General features: G+C 37.7%; 1 protein-coding gene across 5 annotated transcripts; it reads left to right on the top strand.

The window, feature by feature from the left end:
• Positions 1-2,035: 2,035 nt before the first annotated feature.
• On the top strand, positions 2,036-12,139 carry LOC121418762 (fos-related antigen 1-like). Of its 5 annotated transcripts, none has more exons than XM_041612859.1 (4): positions 2,036-2,165; positions 5,955-6,320; positions 9,276-9,383; positions 9,862-12,139. In XM_041612859.1, the coding sequence occupies exons 2-4, from the start codon at positions 5,979-5,981 to the stop codon at positions 10,264-10,266; spliced, it is 855 nt and encodes a 284-aa protein (XP_041468793.1). In that variant the 5' UTR covers positions 2,036-2,165; positions 5,955-5,978; the 3' UTR covers positions 10,267-12,139. The 5 variants fall into 5 exon arrangements, with proteins under 5 accessions (XP_041468793.1, XP_041468790.1, XP_041468789.1 ...); XM_041612856.1 differs by lacking the exon at positions 2,036-2,165 and adding an exon at positions 3,226-3,845 and having other exon boundaries at positions 5,955-6,308; XM_041612855.1 differs by lacking the exon at positions 2,036-2,165 and adding an exon at positions 3,228-3,845.
• Positions 12,140-18,040: the final 5,901 nt, after the last annotated feature.

Raw genomic sequence — 18,040 nt, 5'->3', positions numbered from 1 at the left:
ACTTAACAATAAAAAAATTGAAATGTATGCATTTTTTCTGTTACGTGACATATGGGGAGCTGCTCGTATTATGACGTCACAAACAAACAAAACTGAAAATTGTAATGAATACGTATTAATGGATTTTCCTCAAATCTTCACCATTGTTTTTTATGCATGGCATTTATACAAAATAATTTCTTCAGGGTTAACTTCCCCTTTAATCTTGCCATTACTTTCCAAAAGTAATTTGTTCTTTGCGACGGGGTGGGGGGTTGGGGGGTATAGGGGAAAGAGAGGAGTGGTGAAATTAACCCGCCCATTTTATGATCCTGCATTCCAGTTTACTTTGCCTCATTATGGCCTTATTGTTGTAACAGGAGGCCTATGCGTTTAGGACCGAGACCGAAAATACGAATTTTATTCTGTAAATTACTGTTTCCGCTTGTTTTACTTCCTTTGCACAGTATGCACATAAAAACACACATTTTAGTTAAATAATTATTCCGGGTTGATATTGAACTTTGTATCGGAAGACACAGTACCCGGTTGAACACCGTGCCGAATCATTTAGTTTCGATGATTATAAATATTGAAAGTATGAGAAGTTTGGTGGTCATAATTAATACTCAAGCATTGCAGACACAGGGAGATTACTTCCAACGAATCCGCGTTCTGGTGAGTTAAAATCTGATGGGGGGGGAATACTTTTTTTGATAATTCAGACTATAATCATACTTGTAATAATTTGCATACCACTTTATGAAATGTACATAGCATTCATCTTGGAGTATTTTCATTTTTTCTTCAGGAATTAAAAAAAAATCAGAATATTCCCTATAATCATCTCGAGATGATTATAGAGAACTGTGCGCCCGATATGTTTTTTTTACGTGGTCATTATAAAGAGTCATCTTATTGTCTATTTGCGTATACTGTATGAGTGGGGGAAAGCAAATACATCCGCATAAGGAACTAAAGGAAGCCCTGCTTGTATACACGAGTCAATCTAGAATACTATTAGTATTACACTGAAATATTTTGGCATCCCGAGGTTGATAACTCATTCCTTATATTGTTCCGTATCACTGGCGTACAGGGGGGGGTGGCAATAAGAGCGCCCACCCGAGGAAAAAATGAGAAAAGGACAGAGACAAGGGTGAAATATTAAATTATTTTCTGAATATTCGTCAAAATCTATCACAAAATATATTTTTGAATTACAAATTTCGATTTTTTTTTTGCTCGCTTGCTTCCCTCACTCGCAACTTTTTATTTTATGCGATTTGCCATTATCTAGCTCCCTCAATTTCTCTATTTTTTTGCTCATTACGCCAATTTTTATTATCCACTGTTCTAATTTCCTTGTTTTGTTTTTTTACAATATTTAATATTTACAATAGATTATCATGATCATGAATCCAAGGTGTCATAATTATGGGCACGCCTTTACCCCCACCCTTTTAACAATGACCAACAATAATTCTGCATGCACGCATATCAATGTAATAACTCATTACGGTTATTAATCACGCAAAACACGTGGGACGACACCCACTCTCAAATGCGAAGAATGCGATGAATGGCTCATTGGGGTATCCCTCACGTTTACTGTAACATGAGTCATGAGGGGGTATGACCACGCCCATCCTTCGCTGGTGGTAGGGGAATCACCAAAGGACAATCAGAGGGTATCGACCGATGGCTCTCCTTCGTGGTTTCTCAGAAAGTCCGCCTGAATGGTTTGTTTGATAACAGCAACGTATAGTAAATCAGCATGCCGGCGCTTTCATCACCTCCCACGTACACACGCCATGCTATCAATAAGAATTTCGCCGAAAACATGTCCCCCAACGATTTCATCGAGTGGCATAATACTATGACGGGTGATACAAGGTGGAACGAACTAATCCTATCGCGTTTTGTTCTTCAGAAATGGTAATCCCATAGCAGGATTTCCTTTAGCTAGTTTTGTTTCGAAATTTCAGATCTTGCCAGCGTGAAGTGTCCAAAACATCTTGGCAAGTCAACACCAGTATTAAACGAGGATGCCTACCAGCAACAGTGCTGATTTATTTTATCTCTGTCCTCCACGTCAAACTGCAATATAGTAACTTTTGGAATATAATAATTTTGGATATACACGTTTCTGCGTGCAGTGGAATTACTTTTGGACCTTTCATAAGGTAGGCCTATATAATTATGTTAGAATGGTGTGGGGATTTATTGTTCCAAAGAATATTACAAAAAATTAGAACAGAACATCAAATTGTCACGAAAAAATAAGATAATAACGGGTTTGGGTCTAATTATGAATTATTTAATATCAGTATTCAATTCAATTAGGCCCGTGTCTTTCTTTTTTTAACTTTCTTATCAATATCGTCAGTATATATATATATATATATATATATATATATATATATATATATATATATATATATATATATATATATATATATATATATATATATATATATATATATATATATACATATATATATATATATATATATATATATACATATAAAATATATCATTATCATCGTTATCATGATTTCAGTTGATATCATTACGCTCCGTATATAATCATCATGTTTCTTATTCATATCATTCTATTATACAATTAATCATCACCATTTTTTCAAATTCTCACAATAATGTTACATTTTGATTGGTCAACGCAGGCATCTATCAAATGCAATACGCTACATAGATTTTTTTTCTTTTTTTTTCATGGAAACAATATAAATCGAAAACAAAGTACTAATTGGTAGTATAGAATCAATTAACAGTTACAAACGATGTATGGTTTTATTCATATTCTATACTCAACCCATCTCAGATAGGCGCAATGTTATTTTAATCAATTCAAATCAAATGCATTTTAAACAATTATAAAAAAAGAATGGGATAGAAAAGAAAACCGGAAGCGGTCATTCCTCTTGACCTATTATAATATTGGTCCAAATTCTTCCTATGAAATTCTTGGTAATAGGCCTTATCATCACCTCAGAGAAAACGTTGTTTTGAATAGTGAAAAAATCATAACAAAGCTAGTATACACGTGTTTTCCAATACCACTAGGTTTCTGTTATGGAAACGGCGAGTAAACAAAGTAAACCTGCAACGTCACAATCGCGAGCCACTCGCTGATTGGTCGACGGTAAGGTCACGATAAATAATGCGTACTGTGACGTCGGCCGTTGAATACCGTTCGTCATGAATATTCATGAGCTGGAATGTTCCATTTGACTCTCGATTCAGGTCTTATTTTCATAATTTATTAATTACGAATACATCCATTTACCCCGTTCTTTCGACCACCGATTGGTCGAACACGATATATTCATGAGGTCGAAGCAGCGTGTAGTGTGCAGGACTCACTCATATATTATCGACGTCGGATTTAGTGCTTGAAGTCAGCTCCTATATCAAGCACGGAGTCCTGCGAGTGTGTCCAACTCCGTGTATTTCGTATGTGTCTAAAAATAGCTCACTGCAGTCGAGAATACGCTCGCCAAGCATATAACGTGCACGACTATCGGGAACACCCCATAGATCGCTTGTACGCTCAAACTTGTGACTCATCTACTAGTCATCGCTCGATCTCGGAGAAAAAAGAGAGACCACAATTCGCAGCCGCGGAAGTTATTCGTCACTAAGGAAGTTCACTTTCGATATCTCATTCAATTCGCAGTTCTACTGATACACGAACCCGGGACTTTTGGGCTTAAGAAGACCCGAGAATTTCAAGAGAAAGATCCGAATCTGTGATGTACCCAACAGTCACCATGCCAGCCGATGATGGTTTTTTGTTGACTACTGGTACTATGGCGTCTGGTTGCATGCCCGCTACATCGGAGGTTAGTTCAGTTGTACAGTGCCATGGTGTGCATGAGGTGGTTGAAGTAGGGTGGGATGGGGGATGCGGTCAGTTAGAGAAGGAGGAGGATGGTGATGATGGCGGATGTCGCTTCCCCCTTCCCATCATGCTCTATCAATCAAGATGCGTATGTTTTGCGATTCGTGATGCTCATGGTGTCACTTTACTTCACGGTTTTACCAATTGCTATTATTTTCAGATTGTATGTGAACAGCTTGTTATTGGTCTTTATGTAGAATACATCCCGATCTTTATCTCACATGTCCGTGCATTACCGAACTTGTATCAGGTTCTTCAATAAATTATCATCTCCGCAGGGGTTATATATGTCACCAGGCTTTAAAGATACGCCTTCATGTAAAAATTAAATCGATTGGAAGCATTGAATCTTGTGATACAAATATTCTTTACTTTCTGTTAGGGTGGAAGAATAGTGGATTTTTTTCTTCATTTCATTTATTGCATTCATGATTTTAGCATAGACATGTTTTTGCATTTTCAGCTTTATTTAATTTTTTTTTTTTGGGGGGGGGTGGTGTCCGGATATTACATCTCTAATCTGTAGGAAAATGTTTATGTTTATTTATGTTTAAATGAAAAAAAATGACAGGGCATATTACTATTTCGAGAAATACCGTTGTCAGACATGCGAAGTTTGCTACTTGGCCGGTTTCCCAGGGACGTATTGCACACTGAGGTATGCAGTGCTATCCAAATCCTGTCGCGTCTGATCCCCAACAGGCCGACAGCCCGTTGTGTATGTGCAGCATAACAGGTGCATTATTAGAACGACCTCGAATTCGCCATTTTCCTTCAATACAGCGTGACCTATCTACAATGCTCTGTGAACCCTATTCAACGAAAATCTCTTTCTCAGCCATTTGTATGCACACAGTGAGCTCAGCTATGCAGCAAAGTTACACAATGGAACAAATTTACAGCGAAATAAAAGTAGGGCCACTCAGGCGTCCATAAAAGGGACTTAAGTAAACTATAATGTATCAAGGGTTTATGCCCGGGCTTTATATTTATTATTGGATTTTTCTGTTTTAAGCTAAAATATATTGGATGACAATAGCTTGAACAGATAGTCTTGTGCTATCTGTAAAACTGTAATTTAAAAATCAGTCAGGACTTACAATCACATGGATTTGGGTTTCGTAGTTGTACACGTTACAACGTACATTAGCAATGGGAAGGGAAATAAATAAATACTAAACAAACTTGTTATATCGGAAAGAATGAGTAAGAGTTTCAATGTTTTCTGCCTCGTTCCTGGCGTCACCCGTTGCAGACTCTTGGCCCCGTCACTGTCATGAACTTCCGTTCAGTTTCCTTCTCGTGAGGGGGCATCTTAACAGTCTTAAATCTACAGACCCTTTCATTTTCTTACCAAACTCGAACAATCCACCTCTCAAATAAATGCATCATTCAAAAATTGGAAAGGCATGTTTGCGATGAATCTCGAAGAGTTCTGGCAAATGCTCAACTTTACACCAATCTCTTGTAAAGCGATATGCTTGTCCCTGATGTGACTTCCGCTTGTAGAGTCTGTGTTGCTATTCTACTAACACTGACTTGGAATTCACCAAAAATCCTGAGCTTGCGGCTCACATGGTTAGTTCAGCCAACGCTCTCGAACAGGTCGTTCCTCCCCCTCGCCGGTGTGAGAGGGTACTGAGCAGGACACATCCCCAAACCGCATTGCCTTATTTTCTCCGTATTCATTTACTTCGGGATTATTTTAGAGGAATTTAAAGGATTTATACTTCCATTGTCTTTTGATTATTACTCGTTCTTCTACATTTTGGACGGATTTTCTTTGTCAGCTGAAGGCTTTTGGGCTTTGGATTAGGTGAGCTAACATGTATCACCGGGCTATTATGTACCCATCGGCCAAGCTCGTCAAGGTGGAAGCAGTGAGTGTTAAGAAACAAAACCCTGTCTCCTATCCATTCTCCAGGCTATCTTCAATATTCGAGTCTTTGTTACAATGTTCTTTCTCACAATAATATTTTATTTCAAGTGTGAAATTTTTGCCACCATCACCAAAACACCATTTGCTAATGTTGGTCTGTTTATTTTACAGGATTATACCGCCTCTGAAGACATCATGGATATCTCAAGCTATGCACCAACTATGAGCAACCAAGTCACCTCCCTGCCTAATGCCATCCCGACTTCAGTCATCACCCCAACCACCTCACTGACTGGAGGATCTTGGCTAGAACATCCCAACAACATCCACGGAGGTAGCTTCGTGCCCCCTTCTGTATCATCCCACAACGGTTACCACACCCCTGCTGTGGTGCGAGGAGGAGGTGGTATAGGGGGTCAACATCCCCACCATCCCCACCAGAGGATCGCCAGGGAGAGGGGCGATATGGACATGTACAGGATGTCCCCTTCCTCAGGCCCCCGCAGAAGGATAAGAGATGACGATGTAAGTAGGAATGTAAGTCATGCAAACCCTTTTTTATTTCTTTACCAGTACTATAACATACAATGTAAGATGATTAGATCCGGTGAGTTTTGGATTCAAATCGGTTATAATGGGATGATCTTGAGAAGGGCACTCCTTTCATGCAATATCATGGTAAATTATATTGAATCGTCTGTGTTAATGTAGAGCTATGAATACAGGGCGCAATTTGTATTGTAGGACATATACTGTGAAGCTGTGTTGTATATGGCTTAGGGGCTTAGATCTACTCTATTTCATTTGAAAAGAAACTGAAGTTTAGTCTCGCAACATGAAATTCGTTTCCTCATACTTCACTGCACCAACGTCCGCCCCCACCTAAAGAAACCTTTGTTCTCGTTTTGGTATTTCACGTCCTTTTCAAAGTATTCTCGTTAAGAGTTAGACCGACCTCTAAGCCCCATAAACTGAAACGTTTCTCGATTCAATTATACCACAATGCAAATTTATCTCTGTACTGGTTGTTTAACAACGCACTTCAAAGGAAACTCCAAAGAAGGGGGAAACCGAGAAAAGAAACATGTAATTGTGACAATATTGTGGACCCTTGTTTGAAGAGCTGTTAAAGGTTGCCGATTAATCAGCTTTTAGCAGTTATCCGACAATTAAGTGTTTGCTTACATTCGGTATGATACCCTTAATGAAATACGAGTTTTAGTGATCTAGACAAGGTGTCTCAGTCTATCTTTCTCTTTCATATTTGATAAGATTTTCGAGAGGAAAAGCCTCCTAAATAAACACGAAAATGTAAACAAGGCATGAAAAATCTTTAAAATACTTGAAGAAACCAGTCGTGAATTCATCATCATTTTGTGGTGTGAACACACGATCTATAGAAACTTCGATTTCACTTTAAGTGCAGCTGGAAATAAAAGTGTTAACTTTCTCCCTCTTCACTCATTAAATCTCAATTTCCACACTTGTAAACAACGATTAATTCTGGATAAAATGATACTTTTTCGTCATGAATATTGACTGAGGAAACTCTCCTAATTCGACTATCGTGGTTTAATTCCCCAGATCTCTCGCTTCATGCCTTTCCCCCTCAAATTTGACAAACTTCCGCAAGTTTTAATCACGAAAGAGAATGGTTGAATGAGTCATGGATTTTTTTTCTTCTTTTTTACCAGGGTAGTTGATATAGGATAGATGGAGGGGGGCAAGCCCAGACCGCGTGGCGCTATGACTCCTATATGCCTGACTCTTTGGCTAATTGAACAATTCTTATGTTAACTCACAGGTGTCTAAATCATAGTTTCCTGTGAGTACGACAGTGTTCTCTCGTTGTACAAGTGATTACAAGTATAGACCCAGTCACTGTCAATTCTACATACAATGCTCAGGGCTTGGGAAAAGTAATGCAAAGACTAAGACCCCTGTTACATCTGAAAGTTTCCTACCCGAGACCCGACCGAGTCCACTTGCAACCTTGACTGGATTATTGGTGGATTAGCTTCGCGAACGGACCGAGTCCGAAATGTGGTCTGTTTACATCACAGTGTTCATTCCCTCCCCTTTCGCCCTATCCGTACTGTTTCGAGCGGCATCCGATTGCTGACACCTTTAAAAGGCGCTCTCGATCTAGGCTCCGAATAATTCGCGCGCTAATTGAAGTTACCCGAGATTCTGAAAGAATGCTGATGATCCTAGCAGTCGTTGAAGATATGATCGACTTGAAAATGATACGTTTAAAATGCTTCTTTTCACTCAAATCAAAGACTTTATCAATCACAATTCACGTGTCGCATGCCTCAAAAACATTCGAAGAACGACGGGGCTCTGGGGAGGGGATAGCGTGCGCTATGACGTAATTTGACAGCTGGCGAACGGACCGAGATAGGTTCGAAAGCTTGTGTGCGTTTACATCTACGAATCGGTGGACTGGGGCCGGCCCGATACCTACCCGAGACTACCTCTGGATGTGGTCTCGGGTAGGTTCGCTAAAAGGTGGCCCGAGGTAGGTTTGGGATGTTTACATCTGATTTCTTTCCGACCCGAGGTAGGCCCCGGGCCGGCCCGAGGTAGGGAATCTCTCAGATGTAACAGGGGTCTAACGCAAGAATGTAAGGGTGAACGGGGAGGGTGAAGGGCACAAGGGATGTAACTCATCAATAACGTTTAGAGGAATATAGGAAGGAAAAGTGTTTCTCTCTTGCAAATTTCATTGATGTATCCCGTATGTGCGTTGGCTCATCTCCAGCAACATCACACGCGAATTCAAGCGTGTGTTTTTCGTGAATTCATCTAAAACAACTTAATGTACTTACGACGTGATTTGGATTTGAAATCATTCGCAAAGCGATTTGCTCGATGTTTATGCCAATCATTTCATATTCATCCAGATTGTTCTCTTATCCAAACAATCGGGCTCTATAGTGGAATATATCCCTGACACGATCCAGTGAACGGTGCCAAGGTCTTTCGTGATTTCAAAAACACAATGAATGTTTGCTTTGAATCCAAACAACAACTATCAAATATTTACACGCATGAAATATAAAAACAACTAACTAATCTGCGAAAGGAATCAATTGTAATACTCTCTTGAATATTTGCAAGGATAATTGTTTTATTAAAAACAAAAAGTCTTTTTTTCAAATTACCTTTTTAATAGTTTAATCTCTTATCATGCTGAGTGATATCACAACAAGGAATGTTTACAAAGGTGATAAGCATATCAATCATTAACTTGTCAAGACAGGAATACAATAGGAGTCTCGACGTCAAAGGCTCATGCATGTACATGCAAATCAACTCGGTATACACGATCCAAGTACGTCAGAATCGTAGACCTTCACGTACTGGATGTTACAGAAAAAACCCATTTTAGTTGTTGTTTATTTGCCATTCCTTGATTTATGAAACCGTGATTAAAACATGGAACGAATGAATAATCATATATCGTATTTTGTATCGTTTATAATTCAGTTAACTCCCGATGAACGTGAAAAGAGAAGGGTTCGCCGAGAGAGGAACAAACTAGCTGCTGCCAAGTGTAGACAGCGACGGGTCGATCATACCAACACATTAATCAATGTAAGTATTCCTCATCATAGCCCCCATGAAATAAAAAGCGCCATACAAAGCAACCCAAAACATTGTAATGATCAAGGATGTGTAAGGGAAACACAAATAGCAATGGTCAGAGTAATATCATTCTGACACCCATCTGTCAAATTTACTTTCCGCATGGAATGAATCGGGTTGTAAACACACTTTCAGGGGTTTAGCTGGACTATTGATGGATCGAAACATTACCTTAATAAACTGACATTTTGATGTGTGATTTAAATTTGGCAGACAATGTGATATTGATAGGGGCACTGGTCAGCCGGAAGAAGTCATTGAGAAATGTATGTGAGTGGACCGAAGAGAATAGTGAATTGTTCCACTAAAAGAGTCCATTGTCTCTTGAAAGAATGTGATATTCTTAAGCCAGGAAGTACCACTTTTGAAAAGGTTTTCACGCATGCTAAGCGGTTAATTACAACGTTCCTCTTTTTTGTTGCAACAGGAAACTGAGGACTGGGAAGAAAAGAACGCCACTCTAGAACAAGAGATCTCCAAGCTTCAGCAGCAGAAAGAACAACTGGAGTTCATCCTGGAGGCCCATAAGGCTATGTGCCGTAAGAACAAGGTTAACAAGGAGACAGCTACTACAGCCTCTTGTACCACCACTACCACCTGTCGCGCCAATACTGTGGCAAGCCTGGATACGCCCACTACCGAAGTTGTGACACCTACTAGACTCTTCAACTTCGCTGGCTTGTCCGAGGGGGTCATGGACGGCACCAATCACTCTTCATCTGGTTCGTCTTCGTGTGGACGTGAAGCCATGTCAATCAAATCAGAAAACAGCAGCAGTGGTAGTGATATGTCCAGTCCCGAGTCCGCCCGCCGAACCCTTATTCAACTCTAATAGTGTGCTATTATCATGAACTTGACGCTAATGTTTAAAAAAATAATCCATGAAGAGGAATTGATAAAATGTTAATCAGTCAGTTTCTCATTCATAACAAATTTTAATTGTAAGTTTGTTTAACAAAATCACGTAAAACGAAAAACTTCAAGATAATTATGTTTCAATTTATCATTGTCATTTGGTTGAAACTACATAGCAAAAAATACTGTTATTTCATATTATACTTATTAAACTACGTGGATGAATGAAATACATAACCCTTTTCTTTTGCAAATGATAATTATTACATGAATGTGTCACTAAAATTACTTTTACATGTTTCTCGATATTGCCGGCTGTCACCTGATTTTTGTTTGAGATCGTGTGAAAAGAAATGTAATAGGAGAGAACGTACATATTCATGAATACATGTATGTGTTTTTTGAAGTGTTACAAAAACTTTCATTCAATGCTTCCATTTTTTTACTCTTTTATTATCTCTTTTACAATAAAATTATTGGCTCAATTGTATTCATCTTGAAAGAAAAGAAAAACGAGAAAAATATAAAGTTTTCAAAACTTTTCATAATAAGTTATGAATCAGGTTTTCTTTTTTATAACGTTTGTATTCCTAGTCTATATGATGATTTGATGTAAAAAGATGGACATTTCTTGTTTTTTAGAACATGAACTTGTAGATATGTAATGCTGCCTCGTTTTAGAATGATGACATATGTTTTCCTCTACGTTACATTCTTGTCAACAATATTGAAGTATTTATATTCGCGTGCAATATAGTAGTGTTATCTTATATACCTGTTAGTTGATAACTAAACAAACGTCTGGCAATACAGTTAACGAATAGATTGGGGAGTTTCACGTGATATAATTGAACAAAAGAAAAAGCAAAATTAAAATCAATCTGGGATGTAGAATATGCTTTGTATCGTTCCTTTGAATGTGCTCTGTATAGCCTGCGAAATGAAGAAGCTGATTTTATTTTCTTATCATATTACGGAGCAAAGGGATGTCACTGTCTATATTTAGGCGGGAAAACATGAGTCACAAATTACTCATCTTCTATGCACTGCCTACGCAACTTTCTGACTTCGTTCTACATAATACCAAACATGTATTTCAATCTGATATTGAAGATAGTGAAACTTCCATAATCAAAATCAAATTCTGCGTAGAAGTTCAAATCTCTTGACTTTTCAAATTAACTTATTCAAAGTGTTAATTAAGAACTTTTTCCCGGTCAATTGTTTTTAAAATAATACATTGACCTCCATTGTGATGTTCGCCTGACGAATAATATATTACCAACTGTAATCATTTCATCATTGTTTACTCTGGACTTGCCAAACTAAAATAATAGCATTTTCGAATCTGAATTATTTTGTACATTTTCGTTTCCATGTGTAGCCACTTGACTGGTTATTTCTTCTAACAGTGATAATTAAGATCGCTTGTAAGTATTTATTTTCAGAGATATTTATTTATTTATGATTTCGAGAGAATACGGATTCTGAAAGGCTGTTATATTGTATACAGTATTCCATTATTGTTGGATATACGAAGGACTTTAAGTGAATGTTTGGAGTATGAACATACATGTATTGCAATAAGTTGATTAAGATTTATGTACAGTCGTTACGATTAATAGCTCAAATAGTATTCAAAATGATTTATTTTATTCTATTGTGAGATGTTTCAGTTCGGGTATAAGATTTACTTGGTAATGTTACACGATAGATGGTATTTCAACTTGTGATTAAGATGTAAATATGGAAAGAAATGTTGAAAATAATTGAGGAGGAAAAGAAAGAGAAAGCCAGGGAAGTAGCTGAGAATTCTGCTTGTGTGTGAGAGATGAGATATAAGCACTGCCATTTTGAAATATGTAATGATGACTATAAACACGCTATTTGTTTATTTGTGTCTAATATGAAAGGTTCTAAGATTGTAAATTAATTGTCATTTTACATACTCGTTTGCCTAGAGCGCCTACTCAAACGCATGAGAGTTCAAAAGCTTACTGAAATCGCCTTTTCGGTGTTAACTTTTTGTAAACTGTGAATTATTGACCGTTTTCTGTAAGTTCGAACAGTTGTATAAAAAGAATTGTCTGTAATTGTAGTTTGTACTCCTGTATACAGATTTGTGACGGTTTCAAGGTGTAGTAGTGTACAAATATAAAGTGCTACTGTGTGTATTTTAAATTTCCTTCGATGACTTTCTAGAATGTTATCATTTCAGTACGCAATCTTCCACCTTTTATTTAATTCCTGCATTTTTTGGTGGGCGTCACTAGAAACAATGAAGGTTTGTAGTTGATTCTTTTTTTAATTAGAAGATCCCATTTAATTGATTGGATCTAGATTTTTCTTGAGGAAAAGATGCATGTTTAACTGTCAATGTCATGGTCAACGATTTTGTAATTGAAAAATTTTGCTCTCAATAAAATCATTTTGTGCATGGTACAAATGAAAAAAAATCTCCCTGTACTTTTGTTATTTTTCGGAATGTTTGTTTCACATTAATGGGCCACCACTTCACATGTCAAGTACGTGTTTTCTGAAAAAACGCACACATTTTTCTGTTTTCCTATTAATACGTATAATATTGGGGGGTGTCTCTTGAATACGGCAGGCATAAGTTTTAATTATTTGACAGATGAATAATTACAACACGAGTAAAGTACAAAGTTTTTTTCTTTCGTTTTTTTTTATTTGGGGGATTGCGATTTTAAAGTAGTTATATCACAATGCCCTGAAAAAAATGCGTACCTGCATACAACTCTGGTTTCGAACATGATGCAAGCGGAATTGCCGAATTAAAATGAACAACCTTTCAGATTTGGAATTTCCCAGCTGTTTACATACTTTCTACAATAAGGTAAAGTTTGGTAAACACAAGTTAACCTCAGCACGAGTTTCCTTGTAACTTGCCCTGCTCACAAGACCCCACCTCTGATAATATTTGTTCGCACTAAAATGAGATATCAGCCATCAAATACATGCATTATGGCAATGTATCAAGTACGTATAAGAAAGGCAAATGTGTCCAATGTGTGTGCCAAATTCGATAGACATTGATTGAAATAAGAGGAAATGTTCTACTTGACCAGTAATATTTTGTAAAAGACCTATACTATAGTCTGCCCCTCGTGCCGAAGAAAACAACAACGTCAATTCCTATGCTGATCCTCCACGACAAATGTTTGGGGGTGGAGGCAAAAGTCGATTATTTTTGTTTATAACTTCTTAAGGAGTCTTTGTCGATCCATTTTACCCCCTCGGTCAACCATTTGTCGACGAGAATCAATTTTTCTTCATGGTTCACCCACTCGCAAAAATACAGTCTATTATAACGCCATCGAACTTCGGGGGTACAACAACTACTACTAATACGTTGCGATTTTGATACAATCCGGGGGGGGGGGGACTTACATTGACGAGTGGATACCATGCGCGACCCCCCAAAAAATCACGTAAAGAGCATGCATGTCTTTTTCAAGAAAGGGTACGTTACGTACGTAACGTAATAAGGGTGTCAAAAACACTAAAATAATGAAAAAGGGGTATCTATTTCGCTAGGAAAGCTACGTGTTTAGGGTCAAATTTGCGAGGGTATAAAAAACTAAAATGTTTTATAAAGGATATACTTTTTGCCCCAACAGTCAACACAAAAGGGTTTAGAGTACGATTTGCGTGAGGTATGTGAGGTGGGGCTGTACTAAACCCAATGATGTAGGTAAAGATAAAACCGACGTTCGTGACAATTAACAGTTAAAATATCGCTGTACTTGTTTAGGGGTTCATTTCAGGGAATATTTGCCAAGGGTATCGTTTTGTTTCCAATACTTGTTAAGGGTAGGGTTTCACACGCCAATATTTGTTAAGGGGTACATTTTCAGAATATGGAAAATAATTGTTTAGGGTGCTTTTCGAGACCCCATGGTCGCGCATGGTATCCACTCGTCATTGGAAGTGCCCCCCCCCCCGATGATACAATGCATCATCAATAAACATGATAAACTATACTGGGTAACTTTAACGATAACAATAATGAGCATGCGCACTATAAGTATCTCGAGGGGTGCATGAAGCGGATACACTTTATTTGTGAGAGTAGTCTGAATGGCGACATGAGGCTTTTTTCAGAGGGGAATTATTCGTTATATCCCCTTTCTTGTATATATTGCCATTGTTATAAGAAATAAGGAAGTTTGTCTTTAGGATACCCGATTAATTCATTGTTTAACGATTGATGTGGTTGCACAGCATGATACTACTTCAGCTGAGCATTCAAATATACTGTCAGCTCCTTGAATTGGTATATCTTTTGCAGAATAAAGTTTCAGCTGTAGATGTTTTCAAACTTTTTTTATTATTCGCTCGTACTTCTCTGTTTTAAAATGAATTTGCCCGGTTCCCCTTTTTGAGAACTATGGAATAAAATATATACACTTAAATCTATACTGAGTGTTTTAACATTTCATAAAAGTGATACATTAATCATCTTTTTCACCTCCGTCATCATCATCATAAAAATTACCTTCTAATAAAAAAGCCCAATTTTGTCATAGATTTTTGACATGATATTTGAGAAAATTTCATAGTTTACCCTTTTTTTTGTTTCCCTTTTCTTTCTTTTCTCCCCTCTTGATCGGAGTCGTTGTTATTATGGACCCATGACCCTCAAGTCCAACATCTATACACCAGTGTGCATGGGAGATAGTCCTTGAGATTGAAGTTTTTTAGGCATTACGTTAGTTTTTTTTACAATGGTACTAGGCACTTCGTCAGGACTACATCAATAATGCAAACGCGAAGCGCGAGCTTAATTTTTTGCCAAAATTACCCGAAAATAAGTCACTTTAGGGACTCTTCTCAGGTTTCAAGGTTATTTCCCTCTTATAAACCCTTTTAAATTTTAATTATCGTTTCTCGTTTCATTTAAAAGCAATAAACATGGGATAATGCAACAAAATAAATGATGGTCAATGTCATCATGCATACGACAATGAACACTACCATCAGCTTGTTCACCATCCTTATCATCATAATCAAACTTATCATTATGATTCATCATAAATACTATATAATGTTCGATCGTAAATTATTGGGGGACTCTCGCACGGGATATCCCCCACATGCCGGGGTACATGTTTTATGGGTATATATTTTTTCTGGAATTATCGGGTATAAGATTACGTCCTCACAAGTGGAACGCAAACAGGATGTTGCTGAACCACAGATCCTACTAATCACGTGACTATCAATAAAAAATATTTTACCTATCCCCCGAAAAAGAACTCTACGATTTTCTCTGAATATCATCTAAATTCCAGCTTATCAAATATTAGAAACTTCTATGGATAATACAAAAATTGGACTGTTTGAACAGTAAAGGTCAAATAGAATAATCACAGGATTCAATTTGTTTGACTCGATCAGTGTGACCCTTTCTCACCATGCTGTCACACAAATGTCATGAGCAACTATACATCAGTCATGATATCACCAAATTATAAATAGATCTGTGGTGTGATGAAAATTATAATGCACCTTTCTTGTAGTGACAGGGCCTGCTGATGGGAACGATTTTTTCCAGTAGGGATGCTGACATCAGCTGAAATCTCTCCTGAAGGTTGGGGGGGGGCACAAATGAGTATCTATTGCTCCTTTAAACATACACACACATGGAAGAGCACCCCCACACGCACACACACACGTACATATAAATAAATATATATAGGATTTGTTTTTTGATATTATTTTTATTATTATTATTATTATTTTCATTATTATTATTATTATCATCATCATCATCACCATCATCATCATTTTATTATTATCATTATGAAGAGCTGTGAGTGAATAAAGTACCGAAGTGATGAAGTCACATTTTTTTCTTTTGCATTTCAGCGTTTTTATATACCATATTTTGGGTAGAACATGATGAAAAGCACCCTTTCCAAAATTTGGTGGGAATCGGTATTTGAGGGCCTAAGATATCACTTTAGTATTATGAGCCCCATTGAAATGGCCTGGTGGGTGTTTCATAAAGATGTTCGTAAGTTAAGAGCGACTTTAAGAACGACTGGTGATCCTTTCTTGTGGTAAATGATATTCACCATTAATATTTATTGGTGATTATCTAGCGCGTAAGAAAGGTTCACCAGTCGTTCTTAAAGTCGCTCTTAACTTAAGAACAGCTTTATGAAACGGCCCCCTGGTTTCTAACATTGAAATGGCCATAGAACCAGGCCAATAACACATTGCTTTCAATGGGGCTAATTACCGGTTTATTTCCAATTCGTCTGATGCCAATTTGTCCGGTCTACTACCATTTGGTCTATCACCAGTTCGTCTACTCACCACATGGTCTACTTTCATTTAGTATAATGCAATTCCGTCTAATAACCAGTTGGTCCAATAGCCATTTAGTCCATGTACCATTTGGTCTAATTAAACTTAAGTGTTGATTGTGCAAAATGAATGAAAAAAAAATAGGTATTAGACCAACTGGTCATTGGACGAAATGGTAATAGCCGAAAGGTGATTATTCGAAGTCATGAATGGACCAAATGGTTATTGTACCAAATGGTTATTAGACAAAATGTTGATGACGGAATGGCGTTAGACTAAATGAAGGTAGACCATGTGGTGAGTGAACGAGTTGGCAGTGGACGAATTGGCAATTTACCATTGTACCAATTCCCACCAATTGGGGTTGTGGATGTACTTCATTATGTTCCACCAAATCATATGGTGTCAAAAGTACTGACATAATTTATGCAAAAATGAAAATTGATGACGTGTGTGTGTGTGTGTATTTGAGTTTTGTCAGACGTGTATCAATCAGATATGATTATTTACGTCTGGGACCGACCTTTAACGTCACCATCCGAATGACGTGACCAGGGCTCGAACCTCTGCATCAATTTGTAACTTCCCCACAGCTTGGATTACAGGCGGACGCCACAACGCCCGCCATGACGTCACGCGTCAGAAATGTAACAATAGATGGCGACATTTCACAAAACGATACTACACTGATAAATCAGACGTATACTCAATTATGTTGAAGTAAAGTGCTACAATTCGTTATCGGAATCTGTTGTGTCCCAAGCAAAACGTGCAAAGCAAGCGAAGCGAGTGGAACCTCATAGCATGACATGGGGCCAGGGGACCTGGTTAAGGGCCCCTGAAAGGGTCAAAGGGATGGAGCCCCGAAACCTCTGAAAAGTTCTCTCTTTTTTGTTTGGGGGGGGGGAAATTTTGATATAATCTTTGTATAAATGATATTCAAATTCAACACAAATTAATGACTTTATAAAATTACCTTTATATCGGCTTGCATGTGCCACAAGTGCCTCTCGAATCACTCATATTATAGTAAATCCCTATATGATAAAACCTCCCCATAATTCTTTTATAACAGTGGAAGTGAAAAAAAAAGCCCAGAGATATGGATCCCGTAGTAAAGATTTAGGGTGCCATTAGGGTGTACATCGGTTGAGTTCAACACATATGTTTAATAAAAATAAAAACCAAATTAAGGGATAAACATTATTACAATGCAGGTGCGTACGCAAGGGGGGGGGGTTCGGGGTTCAATCCCCCCTTTTCGTTTCCTTTTTTTTTCTTTTTTGCCAAAAGGTCGGTCTGGTCAAGGAGTTATCGGGCAAGAGCCTGATAACTCCTTGGTCTGGTTACGGACAGTTCCCCTACCCAATAATGTATATGACAGCAATAATGAACAGAATCTCATGTTTCCGACG

This window comes from Lytechinus variegatus, chromosome 7 (genome assembly GCF_018143015.1).
Source record: "Lytechinus variegatus isolate NC3 chromosome 7, Lvar_3.0, whole genome shotgun sequence".
Taxonomy (NCBI): domain Eukaryota; kingdom Metazoa; phylum Echinodermata; class Echinoidea; order Temnopleuroida; family Toxopneustidae; genus Lytechinus; species Lytechinus variegatus.
This window is presented reverse-complemented; position numbering and strand designations above follow the sequence as displayed.

What these genes read in the sequence shown, in the direction of transcription:
- LOC121418762 (XM_041612855.1), top strand. Translation starts at nt 3,756, where the DNA reads ATGTACCCAACAGTCACCATGCCAGCCGATGATGGTTTTTTGTTGACT. An exon ending in ATGACGATGTAAGTAGGAAT is followed by an intron (nt 6,321 to 9,275) that starts GTAAGTCATGCA and finishes TTTATAATTCAG; the next exon opens with TTAACTCCCGATGAACGTGA. An exon ending in ATACCAACACATTAATCAAT is followed by an intron (nt 9,384 to 9,861) that starts GTAAGTATTCCT and finishes TTGTTGCAACAG; the next exon opens with GAAACTGAGGACTGGGAAGA.